The sequence below is a fragment of the Maniola hyperantus genome, chromosome 5, assembly GCF_902806685.2.
Source record: "Maniola hyperantus chromosome 5, iAphHyp1.2, whole genome shotgun sequence".
Classification (NCBI taxonomy): domain Eukaryota; kingdom Metazoa; phylum Arthropoda; class Insecta; order Lepidoptera; family Nymphalidae; genus Maniola; species Maniola hyperantus.
Window position 1 is genome coordinate 3,201,434 of NC_048540.1, and position 22,734 is coordinate 3,224,167.

The 22,734-nt window shown below is 38.3% G+C and overlaps 2 protein-coding genes and 1 long non-coding RNA gene across 3 annotated transcripts in view; 2 read left to right on the forward strand and 1 right to left on the reverse strand.

Annotated features, from left to right (window-relative positions):
* LOC138402369 (uncharacterized) overlaps window positions 1-22,734 on the forward strand; it is a 352,933-nt gene that overhangs the window by 201,651 nt on the left and 128,548 nt on the right. The gene's annotated exons all lie outside the window — the stretch shown is intronic.
* On the reverse strand, window positions 13,984-17,135 carry LOC117982482 (catalase-like). The gene is made up of 3 exons (XM_069498636.1): window positions 17,096-17,135; window positions 16,195-16,286; window positions 13,984-15,526 (listed from the first exon to the last, which is right to left on the reverse strand). The coding sequence occupies exon 3, from the start codon at window positions 15,512-15,514 to the stop codon at window positions 14,096-14,098; it is 1,419 nt and encodes a 472-aa protein (XP_069354737.1). The 5' UTR covers window positions 15,515-15,526; window positions 16,195-16,286; window positions 17,096-17,135; the 3' UTR covers window positions 13,984-14,095.
* LOC117982487 (catalase-like) overlaps window positions 17,001-22,734 on the forward strand; it is a 30,206-nt gene continuing 24,472 nt past the window's right edge. The window contains exon 1 of the mRNA XM_069498635.1: window positions 17,001-17,236. Within this exon, the coding sequence (XP_069354736.1) occupies window positions 17,168-17,236 (69 nt within the window). The 5' untranslated portion in view covers window positions 17,001-17,167. The remainder of the gene's footprint in view (window positions 17,237-22,734) is intronic.

A 22,734-nucleotide genomic window follows, 5' to 3' on the forward strand; every position in this document is an offset into this window, starting at 1 on the left:
TGTGTTTAGGTAGTATAACAATAACGCTAAGTTTTTGCTGGCATTCTGGTTACAGCCTGTATTTTTTTATTTTTTTATCCTTGACTGCAATCTCACCTGATGGTAAGTGATGATGCAGTCTAAGATGATAGCGGGCTAACCTGGAAGGGGTATGGCAGTTTTTATTAAACCCATATACCCCTTTGGTTTCTACACGGCATCGTACCGGAACGCTAAATCGCTTGGCGGCACGGCTTTGCCGGTGGGGTGGTAACTAGCCACGGCCGAAGCCTCCCACCAGACCAGACCATAAATTTGGAAATTATAAAATTCCAAACCCCTGCCAGGAATCGAACCCGGGACCTCCCACTAATGAGACCACAGCGCTCACCACTGCGCCAGGGAGGTCGTCAAATATAAAATATTCAAGGCCGTATGTGCAAAGCTGTGGTGAGTCAGCTTGTTTTTTTAATATGAGATCTTTTATTGAGCTGTTTAGTTGGGATCAAAGTCTGCACTCAGTGTGAGTGAGGATTCATGTACGATGTCACAAAGAGATCTACTTATCAGTGGTAATTGATTGATGAGTAGTGTAGGTAGTTATAGTGGTGTAATGTAATGGTGGCTATCATAGTGTGTAGAGTAAATATTACCACGGTAATGTTATATATATATTATTACCGTGGTAATACTTAAGGCGGAAGACACTGTCTGCCCGCGAAATTCAAATTTAAAGTGTGTAGAGTAAATAGTAATACCACGGTAATGTTATCTATATATATTATTACCGTGGTAATACTTAAGGTGGAAGACACTGTCTGCCCGCGAAATTCAAATTTAAAGTGTGTAGAGTAAATAGTAATACCACGGTAATGTTATATGATAATATTACCATGGTAATACTTAAGGTGGAAGACACGGTCTGCCCGCGAAATTCAAATTTAAAGTGTGTAGAGTAAATAGTAATACCACGGTAATGTTATCTATATATATTATTACCGTGGTAATACTTAAGGTGGAAGACACTGTCTGCCCGCGAAATTCAAATTTAAAGTGTGTAGAGTAAATAGTAATACCACGGTAATGTTATATGATAATATTACCATGGTAATACTTAAGGTGGAAGACACGGTCTGCCCGCGAAATTCAAATTTAAAGTGTGTAGAGTAAATAGTAATACCACGGTAATGTTATATGATAATATTACCATGGTAATACTTACGGTGGAAGACACTGTCTGCCCGCGAAATTCAAATTTAAAGTGTGTAGAGTAAATAGTAATACCACGGTAATGTTATATGATAATATTACCATGGTAATACTTAAGGTGGAAGACACGGTCTGCCCGCGAAATTCAAATTTAAAGTGTGTAGAGTAAATAGTAATACCACGGTAATGTTATATGATAATATTACCATGGTAATACTTAAGGTGGAAGACACGGTCTGCCCGCGAAATTCAAATTTAATTTGATTTTTCGCAATTTTAGTACTATTATATTATTCTGTGCTAATACGACAAAGTAGGCTTATGGCATTCAAATTGAGCCCCTAGCAATATAATCTTCACAGGCTTATATAAAAATCTTTACTTGAAAGTGTCCAGTTTAAGAAATTAGTCAAAATAATGAGTTTGACGTGAGCTACTCGCAAATTAGTCATTATTTTGACTAATTTCTTAAACTGGACACTTTCAAGTAAAGATTTTTATAATAAACCTGTGAAGATTATATTGCTAGGGGCGAAATTTGAATTCTATAAGTCTACTTTGTCGCATTATAAATGCGAAAGTTTGTTTCTTTGTTAGTTTGTTGGTTTATTGGTTTGTTGGTTTGTCCTTTAATAACGGCGCAACGGAGCAACCGAGTGACGTGATTTTTTGCATGAGTATAGTTAAAGACCTGGAGAGTGACATAGGCTACTTTTTATCCCGGAAAATCAAAGAGTTCCCACGGGATTTATTAAAAACCTAAATCCATGCGGACGAAGTCACGGGCATCAGCTAGTATCAAATAAAATACTGTGTTGTGTATAACACCTTATACCAAACTAACTTAACAAATTGATTAGTTGATTACCCTGCTTAGCATCCGACGGAAGAAGGTTGTTAAAACTCTTACATTATCTCAACTTATTATACTACTATTAACTTATAACCGGTGAGATAAGAAACATTAGACAAACGGACAAGTTAATTTAGATTTATCGATCGATGAAAGTGAAATTGATTTTCTTTTTATTGAGATTTTTATCTTGATTTACGTATGATAGATATTTTAAGAAATTACTAAGATTTATTAGACGTTTTATCGATAACAGTTTGTACGCCTAAACCTAATAAATTTAGTATATCAAATCGAAACTATAGGAGTGAAACGTGTAACCTATTTATTTATTTCCTAGCCGATGCCCGTGATTTTGTCCGCGTCAAAATCCCGCGGGAACTCTTTGATTTTCCGGGATAAAAAGTAGCCTATGTGTTAGTCCAGGGTATAATCTATCTTCATTCCAAATTTCATTCAAATCCGTTTAGAAGTTTTTGCGTGATTGAGTAACAAACATCCAAACATCCACACTTTCACATTTATAATATTAGTAGGGTTAACATTATCAAGATTATTCCTGAGAAAATTTATGAAGCTTAAATCTACCTGTAATACTAATCTAATAATATTATAAAGGTATAAAGGCCCGTACCCCCGTCTTGACCTAGGTCAAGCGGAAAAGACCCCGCTACCGCAAGGTATGCCTACGACAGAATTGATACCAATGTAGGTATATAAACTTAATGTTCTACACTAACATGTGGCTCGTAACTTGAGCCTTTTACTGACTATAAAATTCGAAATCAAAATTGGTTCAACTGTTGAACTACACGAGCTTAAAACGCCCGTTCAAATTCAAACACAGAGACTAAAAGTTTTCATTTGTAAAAGCTTAATTACTTAATTATCCTGAGAAAGCTCCCGTTGTTAATTAAAATTCAATTACTAAAGTTAAAAGGTAAAACAACCCAACGCTTATCACACTTTCGATCTGTTTCGATTCACAAAGCCGTGCTCCAATAACCTCGTTTACACGATTCACAAATATGTACGAGCCTTTACCGTCCACCCTGACCTAGGGTTGTCACCGCCATTAATACAATAATACTATAACATTGCTATCTATACTTCAGTGTTCCTCGTTACAAAGACAACCCATATAGCCCACTCTAATAGGTCCCTGACATCTGGTCAGGGGTGTGGTGACGCTTGTCACAGCGACAAGTATTAAAAAAAAATAGCCCGCTCCATAACTTGTATTTAATAAAATAATTAGATAACCTTCCTTCTTTTTGGCAAAACGGATTTAGGATTATGATAGCCTCGATAGCCTTGAGTTGGTTATTACCTCAACATTTCGAAAGTTTGTACTGTACGTTTTAAGCAATTAAAATATCACTAGCAACAGCAGTAAATGAAAATATCGTGAGGAAACCTGCATGCCTGGGCGTTCTCCATGACGGTCTCAAAGGTATGTAAAATGATGGTGATAATGGGTTGATGATGATGGGTTTGTGATAAAAAGAATAAACGAAATGAACTGAATTCTCATGAACCGCAATAGGTAGATAAATAATAAATAAATAAAATAAAATAAAATGTTTTTATTTCGACCAACAAGGATCATATTGGTGTTAGTAATTACACGAAACTTAAACCTAATTGTTAGTAATGATTAATATTAGTGTTAGTAATTACACGAAACTTAAACCTATTTGTTAGTAAAAAATCTATAACTATTTAAATTAGGACAGGATCGATTTGCCAGCACGTGAATCATACAACAGTGATTCAAGTACTGGCAGTCGATCCTGTCAGAAAATACCTTCAGGAGGCCATTGGGGCTGGACCGGACTCTACGCAACAGGGATGTGCACCGCTTTCGCATAGTAGTATAAAACAGTCTACATGCGCCTCGGCGAACATCCCTGACGCGCTGCAGAATCTGGGCAGCCCCATCAGCATCCTGAATGCATTATTATATTGTACACGCAGGGCATTGTACTGCTTTTGCGTGTAATCGATCCACAGGCTGCTCGTGTAGAAGGAGGTGCAATATGCTCTGAAAAGAGTGATTTTGACGGCTACAGAACAACGAGCAAACCTGCGGACGATCATGTTCGCCCTAACAGACAACGCCCTGCGTTCTCTCTCTATATCTGCATCGTCTTTCAGGTCAGAGGATATAACATGCCCCAGGTATTTAAACTGCTCCACTCTCTTTAGTGGAGTCTCATACAGCTTTATAGGTGGTACAGTGGGAGGAAGTGTTTTTCCCCTGGCCTGAAAGACCATGCATTCACTCTTCTTGACATTGTAGGTCAAGCCGTGACTGTGGGCATAGGTCTCACAAATGCCCAACAGTTTCGTGATACCACAGACAGACGCACTCAGCAACACCATGTCGTCTGCATAACTAATGTTATTGAGACACGCTCCATCAATATGACATCCGACACGCGTACTGCTAAGTGCCTCTATCAGCGCATTGACGTAGAGGTTGAAAAGCTTAGGCGAGGTTAAGCCCCCCTGCCTCACGCCACACTCCAACCTATAAGGCCTAGAAAAGCTTTCCGACCAGCGCACGACATTGACCTGGTTTTCATACCAAAATTTGAAGATCCTGTTAATTTCATCGGGCATTCCAGTATCTTTCAGTTTTTGCCACAGGATGTCGTAATTCACCAGGTCAAATGCCTTGGATAGATCGAGAAAACATGCGTAGACGGGGGTACGTTTTTCCGTATAGTACCGGACAGTTTGCTTAAGACACAATATGGCTGACTCTGTAGATAAACCAGGTCTGAAACCAAACTGGTTGTCATGCAGCTTAATGAACGTATCCAATTGTGTATTAAGCAAACCGTCAAGTACTTTAGCAACAACTGTAGCAAGGGAAATCGGCCTGTAGTTAGACTTGTCACAGATGTCCCCAGTTTTATTTTTCACGATTGGTACCACCACGGTTTTCATCAGTGCTACAGGCAAGTAGAGAGTTGAAATTTTCACAAAATATGCCGCTATTGCCGCTTTAACAACAAATAGTTGAAACTTTAAAATGGGCGCCATGAAAATAAAAAAATATATATAATCTTCTTGTACAATGGTACGGAACCCTTAGTGTGAGAGTCTGACACGCACTTGACAGGTTTTTTACCTATCATTAGATACTATTTTAGGTCGTTACTGGTAAGTACCAACCCTACTGAAACGTTACTGAAGCAATCATCGTATGGGAACTGCATTACGTGAAACAGGGGAAGTACGATATTCAATCCAAAACGGCGTATGATACAATCAGATCTGCTCTGCGCAAGATTACGTTGCGTTATGTCACCGAAATTCGGTACTAACTAAACAGACAAACGGTACTTATCAACTTATCGTTTATTTAAAGGTAGGTTTCAGCAACACAGAGATTTTAAAATAAAAATATCTAGTAAAGTGGGTCTCTATCGCCGCCCATGAACATTTGCAGCACCAAAGGAACCGCCAATGCATTGTCACTTCAATAACCCCATGTTGACATTTAGTAGGATCCCCGCCGAAGGATGTTGATTCCATATTTTATGTGTGACTTGCTTATGCTCGCGACTTCATCCGCGTGGACTACACAAATATCAAACCCCTATTTCACCCTCTTAGGAGTTGAATTTTCAAAAATCCTTTCTTAGCGGATGCTTACGTCATAATAGCTATCTGCACGCCAAATTTCGGCCCGATTTGTCCAGTAGTTTGAGCTGTGCGTTGATAGATCAGTGACTCAGTCAGTCAGTCAACTTTTCCTATTATATATTAAGATACCTAATTAATTACGTGGGTAAACTTAAAAATTTAAAACCAAAGCTACGAGGGTTTCAAACGGTTCTAACTCAAATCTGAATCTACAAGATTCAAGGTATGTTGTGTTGCTTAACTAAACTCAACCTTAAAAATCATTATCGGCCTAATTATTTAACTTTTGACACTATTGACCGATCTAATGAATGAGAATCGATGTATTGTGACAGAGTAGATTCGTTTAGCGATAACGAATGAAACGACGTATTACGTGATTAATTGTACTGAAATCAATTGGAGTAGATTACTTATTTGGACTAAGAGCCCGCGAGCGCCAGACCTTCGTTATTTTATAAAAGCTAAAAGTTTCTCTGTGCATTGTCCCCAACACATGGAGACACGATCAGCGACTAAGAAGTTTGGATCATGGTGGCTTTGGCAGATAACAGGTAACAAAGGGGTAAAATTTCTTACGTCAAGTTAGTTTTATATTTTCTTCGGAATAGTATTAGGAATCATGTTAAACTTTAATTGTTAAAGTTAACAGGGATCTGGCATGGGTTTGCCACGATTTTAAATGTCTGGCAATAAATGACATGGTTTTAAATACTATTCCGAAGTAAATATAAAAAATTACACTTTATACTATTTCTCCCAAAGTTACCATGATTCAAACTTCATAGGCGCTGATTGTTTCTTCCCTGGGTTAGGGACAATAGATACCTACCTACGAGATCAACTTTCAGCTTTTATAAAACAACGAAGGTTTGGCCCTCCCGGGCTCTCGCTCTATTGTTAATTGTACTGAAATATTGGAGTAGATTACCTATTGGTTAATCACTAGACGCTTGTAACCGCAAATGGAATACCTCTTCAAGTGGGTTAATTTTTACCCTAGTTAGTAACTGACATGTCTATAATGGAGGTTTGTGACCGTGTTTATTCTATGAGATTACGAAAGATTTGATAACAAAAATCCATGCTAATATTATAAATGCGAAAGTGTCTGTCTGGCTGTCTGTCTGCTAGCTTTTCTCGGCTCAACCGTTCAACCGATTTTGACGAAATTTGGTACAGAGGAAGCTTGCAACCCAAGGAAGGACATAGGCTACTTTTTATCCCGGAAAAAGAGTCCCCACAGGATTTTTAAAAACCCTAATCCACCCAATCCGGGCATCAGCTAGTAGTTAGATAAAAAATCACCACATTGACTACCTTATTACCCCATATTATAAATAGGAAAGTTTTTATGGTTTATTGTTTTTTTTAGGATTCCGTGCCTCAAAAAGAAAAACGGAACCGTTATAGGATCAGTTTGTTGTCTGTTTGTCGGTCTGTCTGTCTGTCTGTAGGTCTGTCAAGAAACACATATCGTGGAAGAGTATTCCAAACCTTAGCCATACGTATGAGGAATGATGACGCAAAACGTTTCGTGCGTGTAGATGGAATGTCGACGACATAAGGATGGAAACTCGCCCGACGTCTTGCGGTTCGGTGGTAAAATGGTGAAGGGGGGACAAGATCGAAAAGTTCCTGAGCACACTCTCCGAAATATATCCTATAAAACACTATCAGTGTTTTATATCCTATAAAACACTATCAGTGTTTTATAGGATATTGTATTTCGGACGACGCCGGCGACTGGCGACCTTGCGGCGGTGATCAAGACTTTGAAGTTTCGCCAGTAAAGGAACTGTGCCATTATAGGCTATCACTTCTCCACTATGTAAATATGGCATGGTTATTGCAAAGAAAGTTCTCACTACCATATCACTCGGTCATCCAGATAGCAGAACAAACAATGCAACAGTGATTAACCCATACATGATCAGCGGAACAAATCTGTTGTGAAGTGTATTGATGAATGTGCGCGACTGTTGGCTCGAGGAGTCAATAGTCATTTCATAATGGCTGAATAGGACTGTGGTATACTGAGATTTTTTTTGACTATACGGTTTGTGCCTGGCTGCTATCACAGTACCTGATACTACCTAAAGTTCGCCCCATTGAACCTATGGTACGCGAAAGGTCGAAGTATGAGGCGGGAGGACGCCCTGCACACCCGTACGTTACCCGCGTTATCCCGCACCAGGTTGCCAGTGTGCGGGGCTTCCCCACCCTGATTGTCATGTCGACCTGTCGCGAACTAGAGTTCCCCTCACGTCATTTTACTATCGTACTGCAAGTTCTGCATCACATTATCATATTTGGGGTGTGTGTGTGTGTGTGTGTGTGTGTGTGTATGTGTGTGTGTGTGTGTGTGTGTGTGTGTGTGTGTGTGTGTGTGTGTGTGTGTGTGAGTTAAGTATGTTTGTTACTCTTTCACGTAAAAACTACTAGGCGGATTTGGCTGAAATATAGAATGCAGATAGATTATACCATGGATTAGCAAAGACCCTGCAAAAGACCATTTGCTTAGCTGTGGATGTCTATGTGATGATGATGTGAAGCTCAGTTGCTAGGATCGTTCTGGAAATAAAATCACTTTCGATTTCGGACAACTGGTGTGCAAGCATCCTAACATTGTGTGTGTCCATTGCATAATAAAACGTATTGTGTCGGCGACATCGCCACGCTATATAATTAATCTAATCCAGATCTTGTAATGTGCGTGTATGTTGCACGCATTATTCTAGTAGGTATGAAGAAGGCTCTTTACGCCATGGTCCATATGAGAGATTCCATAGTTGGACTTCGTATTCGAATTTCGTTCATTCATAATTCGTATCTCATCCGCAATTCCTCATCTAAATATATAAAAGGAAAAGGTGACTTACTGACTGACTGATCTATCAACGCACAGCTCAAACTACTGGACCGATCGGGCTGAAATTTAGCATGCAGATAGCTATTATGACGTAGACGTCCGTTGAGAAAGGATTTTTGAAAATTCAACCCCTAACGGGGTGAAATAGGGGTTTGAAAGCTAGATTAGAAAATCCGTTAAGTAGTTTCTGCTGTGCGTTGATAGATCAGTCAGTCAGTCACCTTTTCCTTTTATTATATTTTGATTGAAGTCATCAGTTTTCCCTTTACAAGCATCACAGTGTACCCGTTTGTTGGGACTACAACCAGTGGAATAAATTGTGAACTGATGACGGAATCAATAAATGAGAAGGTTTATGGTTCCATATAAATTGAAGCCTCATTGAAGACGGGATGTTACTTCATCAGTTTGTTACTACTACTTCCGTTGCAGCTATTGCTAGGCTCGACATCATTATCCAATCACAATCATTTCAATTATTATATTTTTATGTAACAGGAAAACCGTCGATCTAATGGTAAGTGGACGCCGACATAACAAGCTTTTCAAAACTTATATTGAGATCCATAGATTTCGACTGCTCAAACTTGATTTATGTTTCAGTTAAAACGAGACAGATTTACGCCAGCAATGTAATGCTATTTCATTCTAACAGTAAAGTTAAAATGCACTCTATAAGTAGATCTCAACCCTACATTACCATAGACTACCACTTACTATCACAGATATGTCCAGATTTGCAACTAGCGTGGCCCCCTCAGTCCCTCTGTCAGTGAAATGTCATTCCTTCTACACTTCACGTTGTTTGTCAAATACTCACGTACAAATACATTTTGACAAACAAAAAAGCAGCCACGGTGATAAGGACAAAACATAATCATTTTGTCACGTTCTTACAAGAGCTTAAATGCATTTAGCTATCTCGCTCTAACAGTAAGTGTCACAATAGGGCTACTTCTAACAGTCCTTATTCTGAGCTTACTATAGTAGGTATAGGTAGAGATCCGGTATTAGGAATATCTACCCTTATCTGTTACTTAATTGTGATAGAGAAATAATATGGTAAGTAGATGATGTGTAGATTGATTGTCCTCTCCGAGGCACGGGCAGTCTTAGAGCAACTGAACAGAATTCATCGTCATTTTCATAATGGGATGGCAATCCGATACGACCGGAGAGAGATCAGGTGCAGGGCCAAAGGCTTTACATGCTCTCCGTAGAGAATCGGGCGATAGAATTACACAAGCATATTTATATTACTGTCACAGAACCGTGACTAGATTTCACTTTATCTGTCGCGATAAGTGTGACAAGTCGCAGGTTAATACATAGCTAATTGTCGCCATTCTTTAGGTATAGAGCAATTATGTCCTTATAAGGAAGTAATTGAGCGCTAAATCCTGGCCGCACCTAGGCGATGGCAATAAAATTATGCAAATATCATAAATGTCGCTATTGCATTAATGCACTGAAATTGACAAAATACTTAAGTACACTAGAAGAGCTGTGCCATACAAAATGACAGATATTTTTTGCGCCTATTCAAAGCGCTCCACCGAGTGTACCGGCACAGTTCACGACAGTTACCCCCGTTCCCACTTGACGTTTGTCGTTCGTCGCTTGATGTTCCAGTAGCAGTACATTTTGACATAAAGTCGGTTTCCGACAAGGTGTGAATAGCTTCGTATAAAATGTTCTGCCACTGGAACATCCGATTTAAATCCGGGGCCGACAAATGACAAGGGGAACGGTGGGTTAGCGAACTTCTAACAAAACATCGAGGCTTCGACGTCACTGGCAGGCTTCAAATGTTAGTACATATAGCTCTAATATAGCCCCATTTTTCTATGATTTTATGTCACCATAGCCTAATATTTGAATCGACGATTCAAGATCAAACAGAGAGTTCCTTCACGTTAGTTCACTCTATTACCGGGAATTTAAATTGACACTGTGTCAAATGGTATTCATGTTGATAGATTTTTAATTACTAACATTTAGTTCCGAGTACGCTCACATGATGCTCACTGCTGCTATCAACACTAAAATGGCGCAAATGAAGTTGCTCCAGAACAGTTCGGCAATCGCAGGTCCAACGTACTTGTATTAGTAGAGGTCAGTGCATTATTGACATGATAATGTAGTGTTATGTGTGAGCTTAATGTTAGGTGGTTGTTGTTTTTCCTGATTATTTATTAGCATTGTTTTAGTAACGTACCTGCAAAGTTTTATCACTACCCATCCGGGCTATTATTCTAAGCATAACTTCACAATGTGTAAGGGCTCTATCAGACTAACGGCGACTACGCACTGCACTTCGGTCATCAGAGTTTTATCAGTCATCCGTGAGAATACCAGCGATTATTATCTACGACATATCTAAATACATAAAACGAAAAGGTGACTCTATCAACGCACAGCTCAAACTACTGGACGGATCGGGCTGAAAGGCATGCAGAGAATACAAGTATTATTATGACGGTAATGACGATATCCGCTAAGAAAGGATTTTTGAAAATTCTACCCCTAAAATAGGGGTTCGAAATTTGAGTAGTCCACGCGGACGAAGTAGCGGTCATAAGCTAGTTATGTCATAAGCTCCCATACAAAACAAAAAGGAACGTATTTTCACGGACTTGAATCGGATGAGTGCGTAACCGCCGTAACAGCGAGACGTTTTTCCCACAAAAAAGATGTTGCTAAAATTGCAATTTTACCGGTGTCTGTTTGTTGGTTTATTGGTGTGTCCTTCAATCGCGTCACAACAGAGCAACGGATGCATGGTTGTAGAGAGTGATATGGGCTACATACTTTCTATCCCGAAAAATCAAAGAGAGTTGGTTTCCTTCAGGAGTTCAGAAAAATAGGATGTTCTTTGCATAAATGTTATAAGTAGTTCATTTTCCATAGTTTAATTCGGTGCTTATTTTTGTACACATAGATTGGTAGTTACATTATTCTTGTAACCCTATCGTCTCTATCATAAATTAATACAAAAGCCTTATTATAGCTTATTACCTCCAACACGCTTAACCAAAATTGCATCTTAGCTTTCACCTAGAACGGCCCCAATACTTGAGCCTTATTTAGCCCTACATGTGGTCAAAATGGCCTATTGTTATGGCATGGTAAAATAACTTAAGAGTAAAAGTGTACACTGTGTTTATCTGTGAACTTTATGCCTTTGGAAATAAAGGTTAAATTCCTATATAGGTATTTGGACCGTATAATGATCGCCATGAAAACTTGAACGAATTTTCTTAAGGAATGCTAAAAGAAGCCTTATTCGCGATTAGCTTTAAAATGTAACCAAGCGCAGAACGCTTTATCTAAAAATATGTAAGTAAATAAAATGGTATTTTTGTTTCTTCAAGTTTCTGTTTTTACTGTGACTTGTGACTTTTACGCTATAAGCAACGCGATAAGCGATTATAGCCTAGCCTAGGTAGTTCTTAAGTTTCTTTGGTCTCCTATTCGGTGGGTCTGGGTTTCGACTTCGTCATTCGACAACTTCGAAAAGTTAGAGGTCTAACTTTTCGAAGTTGTCGAATAACGAAGTCGAATAAAACTAGCTCATTCCCGCGACTTCGTCAACGTCAATAAGTCTTGGCATATTCTTGACAATATTGATTGGTAGACTTCAACCACCGTTAAGAATATCTTGGAGAACTCTCAGGAATGCATCTTTCCTCACGAGTAAGCTGCGATAGCCTAGTGGTTAGGACGCCCGCCTCCAAATCGGAGGTCGGGGGGTCGATCCCGGGTACGCACCTCTTAACTTTTCGGGTTCATTACGTAGGTTTCAAGTAATTAAATACATAAATAAGCATAGTTAAATAAGTAAATAAGTTTCTAACTTGAATTTTGTTCTCGTTTGGTTTACAGAATAAGGCTCCAGGAAGGCTATGAAATCGCTTAGTAGTCCTTTGTTTTGGGTTAAACGTCATTGTTAGTTTAATTAGCTATATTTATTGGTTGTGTAATGTAATAGAAATTAGAATAAGGTGCTTAACTCCTAAAACAATTCGTAATTATGATTACAATCAATACGGATTAGCCAGCTGAAGAAATAATTTGTTATAGTGCAAGTGTGTGGAGGAACACAGGTGCACTTTCTATTTTCTCACTCTCATAGCTCGATGGGACAACCCTCCACCTCCCATGACCCCACCAACCTCTCGGTTATATGGGCCGAATCGCGGGAGGGCGCCCGTTCGGTACTTGCTCTTGGCATTTTCCTGGGGCTCCTTCTTGACTCCCTACAAATTATTTTGTCTCTTCCTTGTCCCTTATGCTCACTCTCCACACATCTCCGCTGCTGCTCCTCCGTGGTGCCGGCCTGGCACCTGTACGCTCCGAGTTGCTTCGCCTCTTATGCCAATGAGGCCCCGCTCGATCTCATAGCTCGATGGGTCGGAAATCCGACACGGCCGGAGAGAGATCAGGTGCAGGACTGACGGCTTTACGTGCTCTCCGAGGCACGGGGATGACACACCGCCAACTTCATAACTCCTGCCACTTAGTACTGAACTTTTGTTAATAGAGAAATTCAATACCTATTTTTCAACCGACCCGGGAATAGAACCCAGCACCTCGTCATCCGCAGTTGAACTTGCTAATCACTAGACCAAAAATAATATTAGTTTATCAAAACAGTGAAATCTGGACCAATTAAACAACGATTTATTTTAGTTTGTCACGTTCCCGCCTTCACTCTCTAAAACTCCATTTAAATATTTTAATAATACTGTTTACCGCCTATTGAAAGACTCGAGCTCCGGGCACACCATAAGTCAAATCCTAACTATGTATAATTACGTTATAAATAAAAAAGAACAACATAGTTTCGACTAATAAGGAGATTTATGTCCATACACTACCACACCTTTAAGCTCAAGTATAGTACGCGACAGATCGAGATGGCAATCAGGGTATACTGGATAAAAATTCAGTATGTTTAAAATTTCGTCGAGATTTTTCGATTTTCCGGGATGAAAAGTAACTTATATCCGTCTCCAGGATGCAAGCTATCTTTGTTTCAAAGGTCCGTTCGTCCGTGACAAGGTCTGTAGACAGAGAGATATATACTTTCGCATATCTAATTATTAAATACCCATACCAATAGTAAATTAGTATCTATTATATTAATATGGATCTAAATAGACTAAAAAAATACGTTTTGTTCTGTCTGTGTATTTTAGTTTTTTCTTATAAGTTTATTTTTTGACATCCAATAAAACTAAAAGCTAGCCTTGTCTAATTTCTGTACAAATCAAATCATGTCATGAAATGGTGCCAAGAATACTGGTTGCATTTCAGCGCTGGACAGCCAGGCTGATCCTATATCCTATAACTTCTACAATATGCAGTTTTCTACATATTTAGAATATTACACAAATAATTTTTAACTAAATAATTCTCATAATAGTTTTATTGATACAATATTATGAACAATGAAGTAATATTGAATATAATGAAATAATGCCAAAAAAATTGAAAGGGTTCCTTAAGTAATTAATTATTATTTATAAATTATAACTATACGATGCACTGCTCAATGCCTGGGCTACACGATTCCCTAAATCTGGGTGAATCGTAGTAAAAATATTGACTGCTCGCTCTTGAATGAATTTATGAACATTTTGCAGAGGTAATACTAAATTTTCAATTAATCGAGTTCGTTCGTCATTTGTCAGTTCGTTTGCATAAAATTCTGCAGCTTGATCGAAATTGTCGGCCTTGCCTTCTACAATATTTATCAAAGTTGACTTATGTTTTGGCATGTAAGGGACAGGTCCGTTGAACGAATTAGGATAATAGTTGGGAGCGTCCTCTTCATTATTTCCAACTGGAGGCACTCCATCTCTGAGATAAGTAAAAGTTTTTGTTTGGAATGGGCAATTAACAGGAATTTTCTTGACATTTGCCCCCAAGCGGTAAAGATGTGAATCCCTATACGCCAATCGACGCGCTTCAAATAATTTATCAGGCGCACCAAGTATCCCAGGTACTAAATTAGCTGGACAGAAAGCTAGCTGTTCTATTTCTGCAAAGAAGTTCTTAGCGTTTCTATTTAAAACTATTTTACCAATTGGATGTAAAGGAAAATCTTTTAAAGGAATTCTTCTTGTTACATCGAATACCTGAGATCCAGCTTTTTTCACGTCAGCTGTGCTTAAGATCTGTGCACTAGCGGTCCAACTAGGGAAATCACCGTTTCCAATCGTTCGATATAAATCTCTTGTCAAATAATCAGGATCTGCACCACTTAAATTTCTAGCTTCCTCTGATCTTAAGCTTTTGATGCCAGCATCTGGCAAGATGTGAAATCTGACAAAGTTTTCGTCCCCATTTTCATTTTCGACCTGATACGTGTGGATTGGATAGCCAGGCATATTTCTGTAACTGGCTGGTATACCACCGTCGGAGTAGAGTAATAAATAAAAGTTTATCATCTCAGGGATTAGAGTTACTACGTCCCAATATGTGTTAAAGTCGTAAAGATTGGACGCTGGATTCCTTTTCGTCCCATGCCACCGAGTGCCTGCATTGAGCGGATCTTTATAAGGATATACAGGTGTATGAAATCCTAGCAAATCGAAATTCCCTTCTTTAGTATAAAACTTCACTGCAAAGCCTCGACTATCGCGGTTTAAGTCGGAACTTCCTCTTTCTCCCTCTCCCGTTGAAAATCTTACTGCAACTGGCGTCTTTGTTCCTATTTTCTTTAGAAAAGCGGCCTTACAAACATGTGAGATATCATGCGTTACTTCAAAGTACCCAAAAGCTCCGGTACCTTTAGCGTGAACAGGACGTGGTGGAATATTTTCTCGTACTCTATGAGTAATGGTGTCCATAAAGAATTCATTATGAATCAATGGAGTATTTAACGTGTTCGTAGCATCCTCGTAAGAAACTGGAGCGCCACCACTTGTAGTTAACATTCCTATAGGACCCTGAAAAAGTTAAATATATAAAAGTTTCTCCCAAGTCGCCAACTGTATGAGTGACATAATTTAGAGGCCCGAATTAGGGTTTTTTGTTTTCTCCGTGCCTCGGAACTGTCAGTCCTGGCGAATACATAACTTACAATAATGATAATAATCGTTAAAATCCTAAGAGTTAAATTAATAATTAAGTATTAGTTAAGTATAATATGCGAAAGGAATTTGGAAACTCACCGCATTATTATGCCAAGCAAACATTATGTGAAAGGGGCCTCAAGACTCTCAGCGATTAGAATTTAAATTTTAGGAGCACCAGAATTATAATCTATACATATTACATATACTTAGGTATTCAAATACTTTGGTTTATTTATCAGAGAGGACAATCAATCTACACATTATCTACTAACCATATTATATTCTCTATCACAATTTAGAGCCTCAATAGCTCAACTGGTAAAGGAGTGGACTGAAACCGAAAGGTCGACGGTTCAAACCCTGCCCGTTGCACTATTGTCGTACCTACTCCTAGCACAAGCTTCACGCTTAGTTGGAGTAAAAAAAAAAAAAAAATATTAAATTTTTAATGATCGATTGATTTTTGCTCGACTTAATAAGTAATCAGTCCGTTGAAATATCTATTATACTAACTACGGCAGTATTAATATTAAGCTTACATTAGTCTTGTTCTTGAAAAGTAAAGTTTGGTCGGCGGCGGGATCCCATTGTCCTTTCTCCGTCACAACCGCTGATACTTCGATCGTTATTACTGAAACAAAGCAAACGAAACTGAGATTAATTAATTTAGCTAAATAATAATAAACATAGGAAATGCCCAGCCATTGAATTTGTTCAATGGCTGGCATTTTTCCCTAATTCTTGAAGAAACTTGCCGAATTTCATAATTCTAGGTCAACGCATCAATATAAATGACAAGATATGCCCAAGCGAACAAAATTTTTTACGGTTTTGGAACCAAATAAATCAGCGCCACCTCTTAGATACTAATGAACGACCCGAAATCGTTTGACGTCACTGAGGTTGCATTGGTGCTACATAAACATTTTAGGACTCTGTCCTTACGAAGTAATATATAAGTCAATGGGTCAACGAGACCCTATAGGTTTGATTCCCTTGACGGGTCAGACAGACAGACAGACGGACAGACAGACACACTTCGCATATTTTATAATATTAGTATGGATTGTAGAATTTTTTATATTATTAACTTACCTACTTGTTGTTGCATGTTAATTTGCTCTTCAATTTTTAGCTCTTACTTTGATTAATCTAATGAATGTTATATTTAATGTTTTGTATTATTATTATTATTTTGTAATCTCTTGCAAATAGTTATATTTAGACTTTAATCAATTATGTGTCAAGTTTCATTACTCCAGGGATGGGCGACAGAATTGCGACGCAGTGTTTCACTAATGCAGTTCTATCGAGTGTGTTGTTTTTGTTTACACATATTATTTTACTGATTATTAATTATTATAGTGGTTTTGTAAATTAATTGATTGTGTACCAAGTGATTAATAAACAAACTCTAATTCTAATTCTAATTCGATTTACCTGCTACAAGTAGCAACTACTGCATCGTGGCCATCCTTCTCTGGTTTGATAGCTGAGTCTTATCACAAAAATATGCAGTTTTATGCATATAACCGTATCAGGACCCGTCAGCTCATCTCAAGTGGAGATCTAGATAAGAACGTGAGTTAATGTACAATTTAACAAAAGTTAAGATATATTAATTTAACAAATTATTTTATAATTTAATAAAGGTATCTTTAAGTCGAGAGTGAATATGCATCTTCTAAGCAAGCGCGCACCATCTTAGGCTGCATCATCACTTGCCACCAGGTCTGATTGAAGCCAAGCGCTAGTCTATAAATTAAAAAAAAAACTTGTTTCTAAACATGGTACATTATTACCATCATCATCATGATCAACCTACCGCCGCCGGCTCACTGCAGAGCAGTCTCCTCTCAGTGTGAGAAGTGTTTTGGCCATAGTCTACCACGCTACTGGCCAGTGCGGATCAGCAGACTTTACACACCTTTGAGAACATTATGGAGAACTCTCAGACATGCAGGTTTCCAAACGAAGATTTTCTTCATCATTAAAACAAGTGATATTAATTATTTACTTAAAACGCACATAACTCCGAAAAGTTAAAGGTGCGTACCCGGGATCTACCTTTACAAAGAACAGGCCCTCCAAATTTCATGTCTCTAGGACCAGCGGTTTAGGCTGTGCGTTGATATATAAGTCAGTCAGTCAGGACTTTTAATTTTATATATTATACAGATTGTAGAATATAAAAAGATCTACAAAAAGTTCAGGGCAGCATGTACTAAACCTAATATATTTACTACTAATAAGTAGTATATTAAAGTGTATCTAAATATATAAAAGGAAAAGGTGACTGACTGACTGACTGATCTATCAACGCACAGCTCAAACTACTGGACTGATCAGGCTGAAATTTGGCATGCAGATAGCTATTATGACGTAAGCATCCGCTAAGAAAGGATTTTTGAAAATTCAAACCCTAAGGGAGTGAAATAGGGGTTTGAAATTTGTGTAGTCCACGCGGACGACGTCGCGAGCATAAGCTAGTTACTAATAAAACGATTAAGGACTTTAAAGACTAGAGTGACCATTATTTGATAAAAAATACCATATCGTTCATTCAAGACATAGGTAATTTATAAGTACTCAATGTAGCAAAATAATTGTTTCATCAGCTTACCTAGGTACTAATTACAGCGACAACTTTATCTTGACGACTAGTTGATCTCACATCTTCCATCTGGTTCTACGATATCAGGAACTACAGTTTTATTCATATCTCTATCAGCTTCTTTTAAGGTCAACTAACCTGGCATGTGTGAAATAGTAACATTGTCAATGACATTATCACGGTAATGTTATCATACAGTATTGTATCTTTGAAATAAATACCTACAGCAGCGCGGTACGTAAACATGCGATAGGGCTGCCCGCCTTTCCAGGTAATTTAAAAAAACTTATCTCTGGATGCGTTAATGAAGAATTCATGCAACCAAAAACAGCACAATATTTCTTACTCGTCATACTAAATATGTACTTGAACTTATTTTAGTGGAAAAATCGCGCGGTTATTAAAAAACAAAACACCATCCGTGGCAGTGTCCCGAGCACATCCCGAGATCGAGGCGCGTAGATAATATAGCTCGCGTTTCGTCCGTTTGTATGAAGTTGGAATACTGTATGATAATATTACCCTGACATTATTCTTTTGTATAACAAAAAACTGGCCAAATACGAGTCGGACTCGCACAAGAAGGGTTCCGTACCATAGTACAAGAAAAAATACTTTTAATATTTTTTTTGAAGTAACCACAAAAATTTACGAATTTCCATTGCCCATTAGGAACCCTCGTAGCTGTAGTTTTAAGTTTACCTACTCGATTAATCCCATTACATCCCCACAAATCCCGCTATTTACAATCAAAGTGTACAATGATACCCAATTTGAATAAATGATTTGAGTTTGAGTTTGATAACTTCATCAAGTCTCAATATTAGCGACTTAAGTAAATTATCTAAGCCTAGGGATTTGAAATCTGATTTGAAAACCCCGAATGATCCTTACAATAGGAAAGGAGAAAACAATCTGGTGTTTTTATAATTTTTATGATAGTGTTTTACTGCCGGTTCCGCAATTTTTGATATTATTATTATTTTTAATAGACCAAGCAGCTTTCGTTGATGCGTCTATATCAGTAGTGCTTTGAGTTTTCCAAATGTTTGTCCAATCTATTCTTGAACTGGTTAACAGAACTTGACATAACCACATCCTTAGGCAATTTATTCTATTTGTGAACAACTCTGTTGGTCAGAAAGTGTTTTAATGGATTTGACGATGGCAATTGATATTGTAGCTTCATATTATCATGTCTTTAAAATATTTAGCTTCATATCATGTCTTTAAAGTATATGTCTTTAAAATATTTAGTAATCTGGTGTTTAACTTGAATAACAGCTATTCACTTTCCAATATTAATTAACGCTTTAAAAAGATTCTGAAACCATGAGAATCCCTAAAAGGTTTTCAACTATTTAGAAACACAACATTTTGTTCTAGCCGATAATCTAGATGTGATAAGATACAGTCATTCTAATCAAGTGTTTTGCTTCTTTTTAGGGTTCCGTACTTCAAAGGGAAAAACGGAACCCTTTTAAGATCACTTTGTTGTCTGTCTGTCTGTCAGGAAACCTATAGGGTACTTCCCAAGGTAGGTCTTATAGCAGACATGAGAGAAAAAATCTAAAAACTGTGAATTTGTGGTTACATCACAAGAAAAAAATTAAAATGTAAACATGAACAAATATTGCTACTTTCAACTTTCAAAATAAGATTTACTATACCAAATGGGGTGTCATATGAACGGGCTTAACTTGTACATTCTAAAATAGATTTTTATTTATTTTTATGCATAATAGTTTTTGATTTATCGTGAAAAAGGTCGAAAAATACGACTGCAATACGGAACCCTCGGTGTGCGAGTCTGACTCGCACATGGCCGGTTTTTTAACACTCCTCACGACCTTCCGGTACGTTGCACAACGCACCGCAAACACTGTTTTCACTAGAAAGCTGGATCCGATATGTGTAACACTAGAAGTCGATGAGAAATGACACCTAGGTACTTATACTCCTCTTTACAAGCCATCTGATACAGCTATTGCCCGCTCACTTAATAATGAGATATTGATCATTCACGCCCTTTCACTACATACCCTCACCACCTGGGTGTCTGGTGCACTTCGACGCTGTGCCAGATCCTTCTTTCCACGCACATGCAAACTGTGCAACCAACTCCCATCGACGGTGTTCCCACTAGATTACAACATGGGGTAGTTCAAGGGGCGGACCAGCAAATTCCTAAAAAGCCGGCAACGCATCGGCGGTTCCTCTGGTGCTGCAAATGTTCATGGGCGACGGTAATCACTTAACATCAGGTGACCCGCCTGCTCGTTTGCTCGCTATCTCTATTAAAAAAACTAAACCTACCATCATCTACTGAGTAGGACCTAGATTGTTTCTGTTATCTATGTTGCGTCCACTGAATAGTTATCTATAGTTGCATCTAACTAACAATAAATTACTCCCTAAAATATACTAATCTTCTTCTTTTTTAGAGTTTCGTACCTCAAAAGGAAAAACGGGACCCTTATAGGATCACTTTGTTGTCTGCCTGTCTGTCGGTCTGTGAAGAAACCTACAGGGTACTTCCCGTTGACCTAGAATCATGAAATTTGGCAGGTAGGTAGATCTTATAGCAGACATTTGGGGAAAAATCTGAAAACCGTGAATTTGTGGTTACATCACACAAAAAAAATTAAATTGTTGTCATGAACTAATAATTACTATTGTCAATTTTCGAAGTAAGATAACTATATAAGGTGGGGTATCATATGAAAGGTCTTCACCTTTTTTTTAACTTTCTTTTTAGATTTTAGACTATAGTTGACTCTGCTATCGTTCTGGATTCTGCATAATATTGCGGAAAAGTGGGTACAAAATACTTGCGCCTGCATAAATTATGAATGATATTTCAACTTTTCATACATTTGCTATAGTATTTAGTATTACGTGCCAAGGTTTTTACTTTTTGCTGTACAATGTATGCACAATTGCACACGGCAACAGATAATAGAAGGAGATCCAGCGCGTGCCAGACCTCTGTCTCTACATAGTCTATATAAATATAAAAGGAAAAGGTGACTGACTGACTGACTGACTGATCTATCAACGCACAGCTCAAACTACTGGACGGATCACGCTGAAATTCGGCATGCAGATAGCTATTATAACGTAGGCGTCCGTTAAGAAAGGATTTTTCAAAATTCAACCACTAAAGGGGTAAAATAGGGGTTTGAAGTTTGTATGAAAGTCTGTCAGTTTTGAAGTGTCGATAAAGAAGTTTTGTAGTTAATATTTTTGCAATTAGCAGTATGACATATTTTATTAAGGTCATGTTAAAATCTCATAGTTAAAAATCAAACCTAAGGGTGTAAAATAGGGGTTTAAAATTTGTATAGTCCACGCGGACGAAGTCGCGGGCATAAGCTAGTATAAAATAAAGTCGCTTCCCGCTGTCTGTATGTAGGTTTGAACGCGTAGATCTTTTAAACTACGCAACGGATTTTAATGCGGTTTTCACCAGTAGATTTAGCGATTCAAGAGGAAGGTTTATAGGTATAGTTTAGACTTGGTTTGTGTTAATTTGTTGAAATATGACGATATTCGAACAAAATATCGAGAGAAATCAAGCATCCATTATCAATCAAGCAACATTAGTATCTATATTGCACCCATGCGAAGCCAGGACGGGTCGCTAGTTATTTTATAAAAGCTGAAACTTTCTCTGCGTATTGTACGTTTGTTTGGAATTTGGATATTTGTTTGGACCATAGTGACTTTGGGAGATAACAAGTAATAAATGTGTAAAAAATCTTACGTCAAAGTATAACAATCGAAACGAAACGAAACGAAACGTTCCTCCCAGTGTTGGGGACAACACGCAGATAAACTTTCAGCTTTTATAAAATAACGAAGGTCTGCCACGTGCTGGTTCTTAGTCCATAAAAATATTACGCGACACGTCGAGATGCCAATTTCGGTATGTGGTGGGGCGACGAGGCACCGGGTTAGCGCGGGGACTGTGCGGGTGTGCGGGGCGTCCGTACCCCGATTGCCATTTCGACTTGTCGCGTACTTTACATTTATTGTACTTACAGCATACGAGTGGAAGCCTGCGACTTCATCCGCGTATATCACTTGCCAGCAGGTCTAATTAGTAATTGCAGCCAAGCGCTAGTCTATAAATTAAAAAAACGTAGGTCTGAGACGAGGAATTTAGACGCCTCGTCCCGTACCCGCCACGTGTTAGCACAAATCATCCCTTAGACTGCATCATCACTTACCACCAGGTGAGATCGCAGACAAGGACTAGGTTACTAAAGTTACCTATCTATATTTAACGTAAAGCGTGCACAGACGGACGGACGGACGGATATGAAGTTTAAACTCGAACTCGTTGAAAAGGAGCCAATATTACTCTCCGTCCTTTCAACCATCCCTATGCTAAAAATCAAGTCGATTGGTTGTTTAGTTAGGGCGTGAAGGAAGGACAAACAAACACACTTTAGCATTTATA

What these genes read in the sequence shown, in the direction of transcription:
- LOC117982482 (XM_069498636.1), bottom strand. Translation starts at nt 15,514, where the DNA reads ATGTTAACTACAAGTGGTGGCGCTCCAGTTTCTTACGAGGATGCTACG.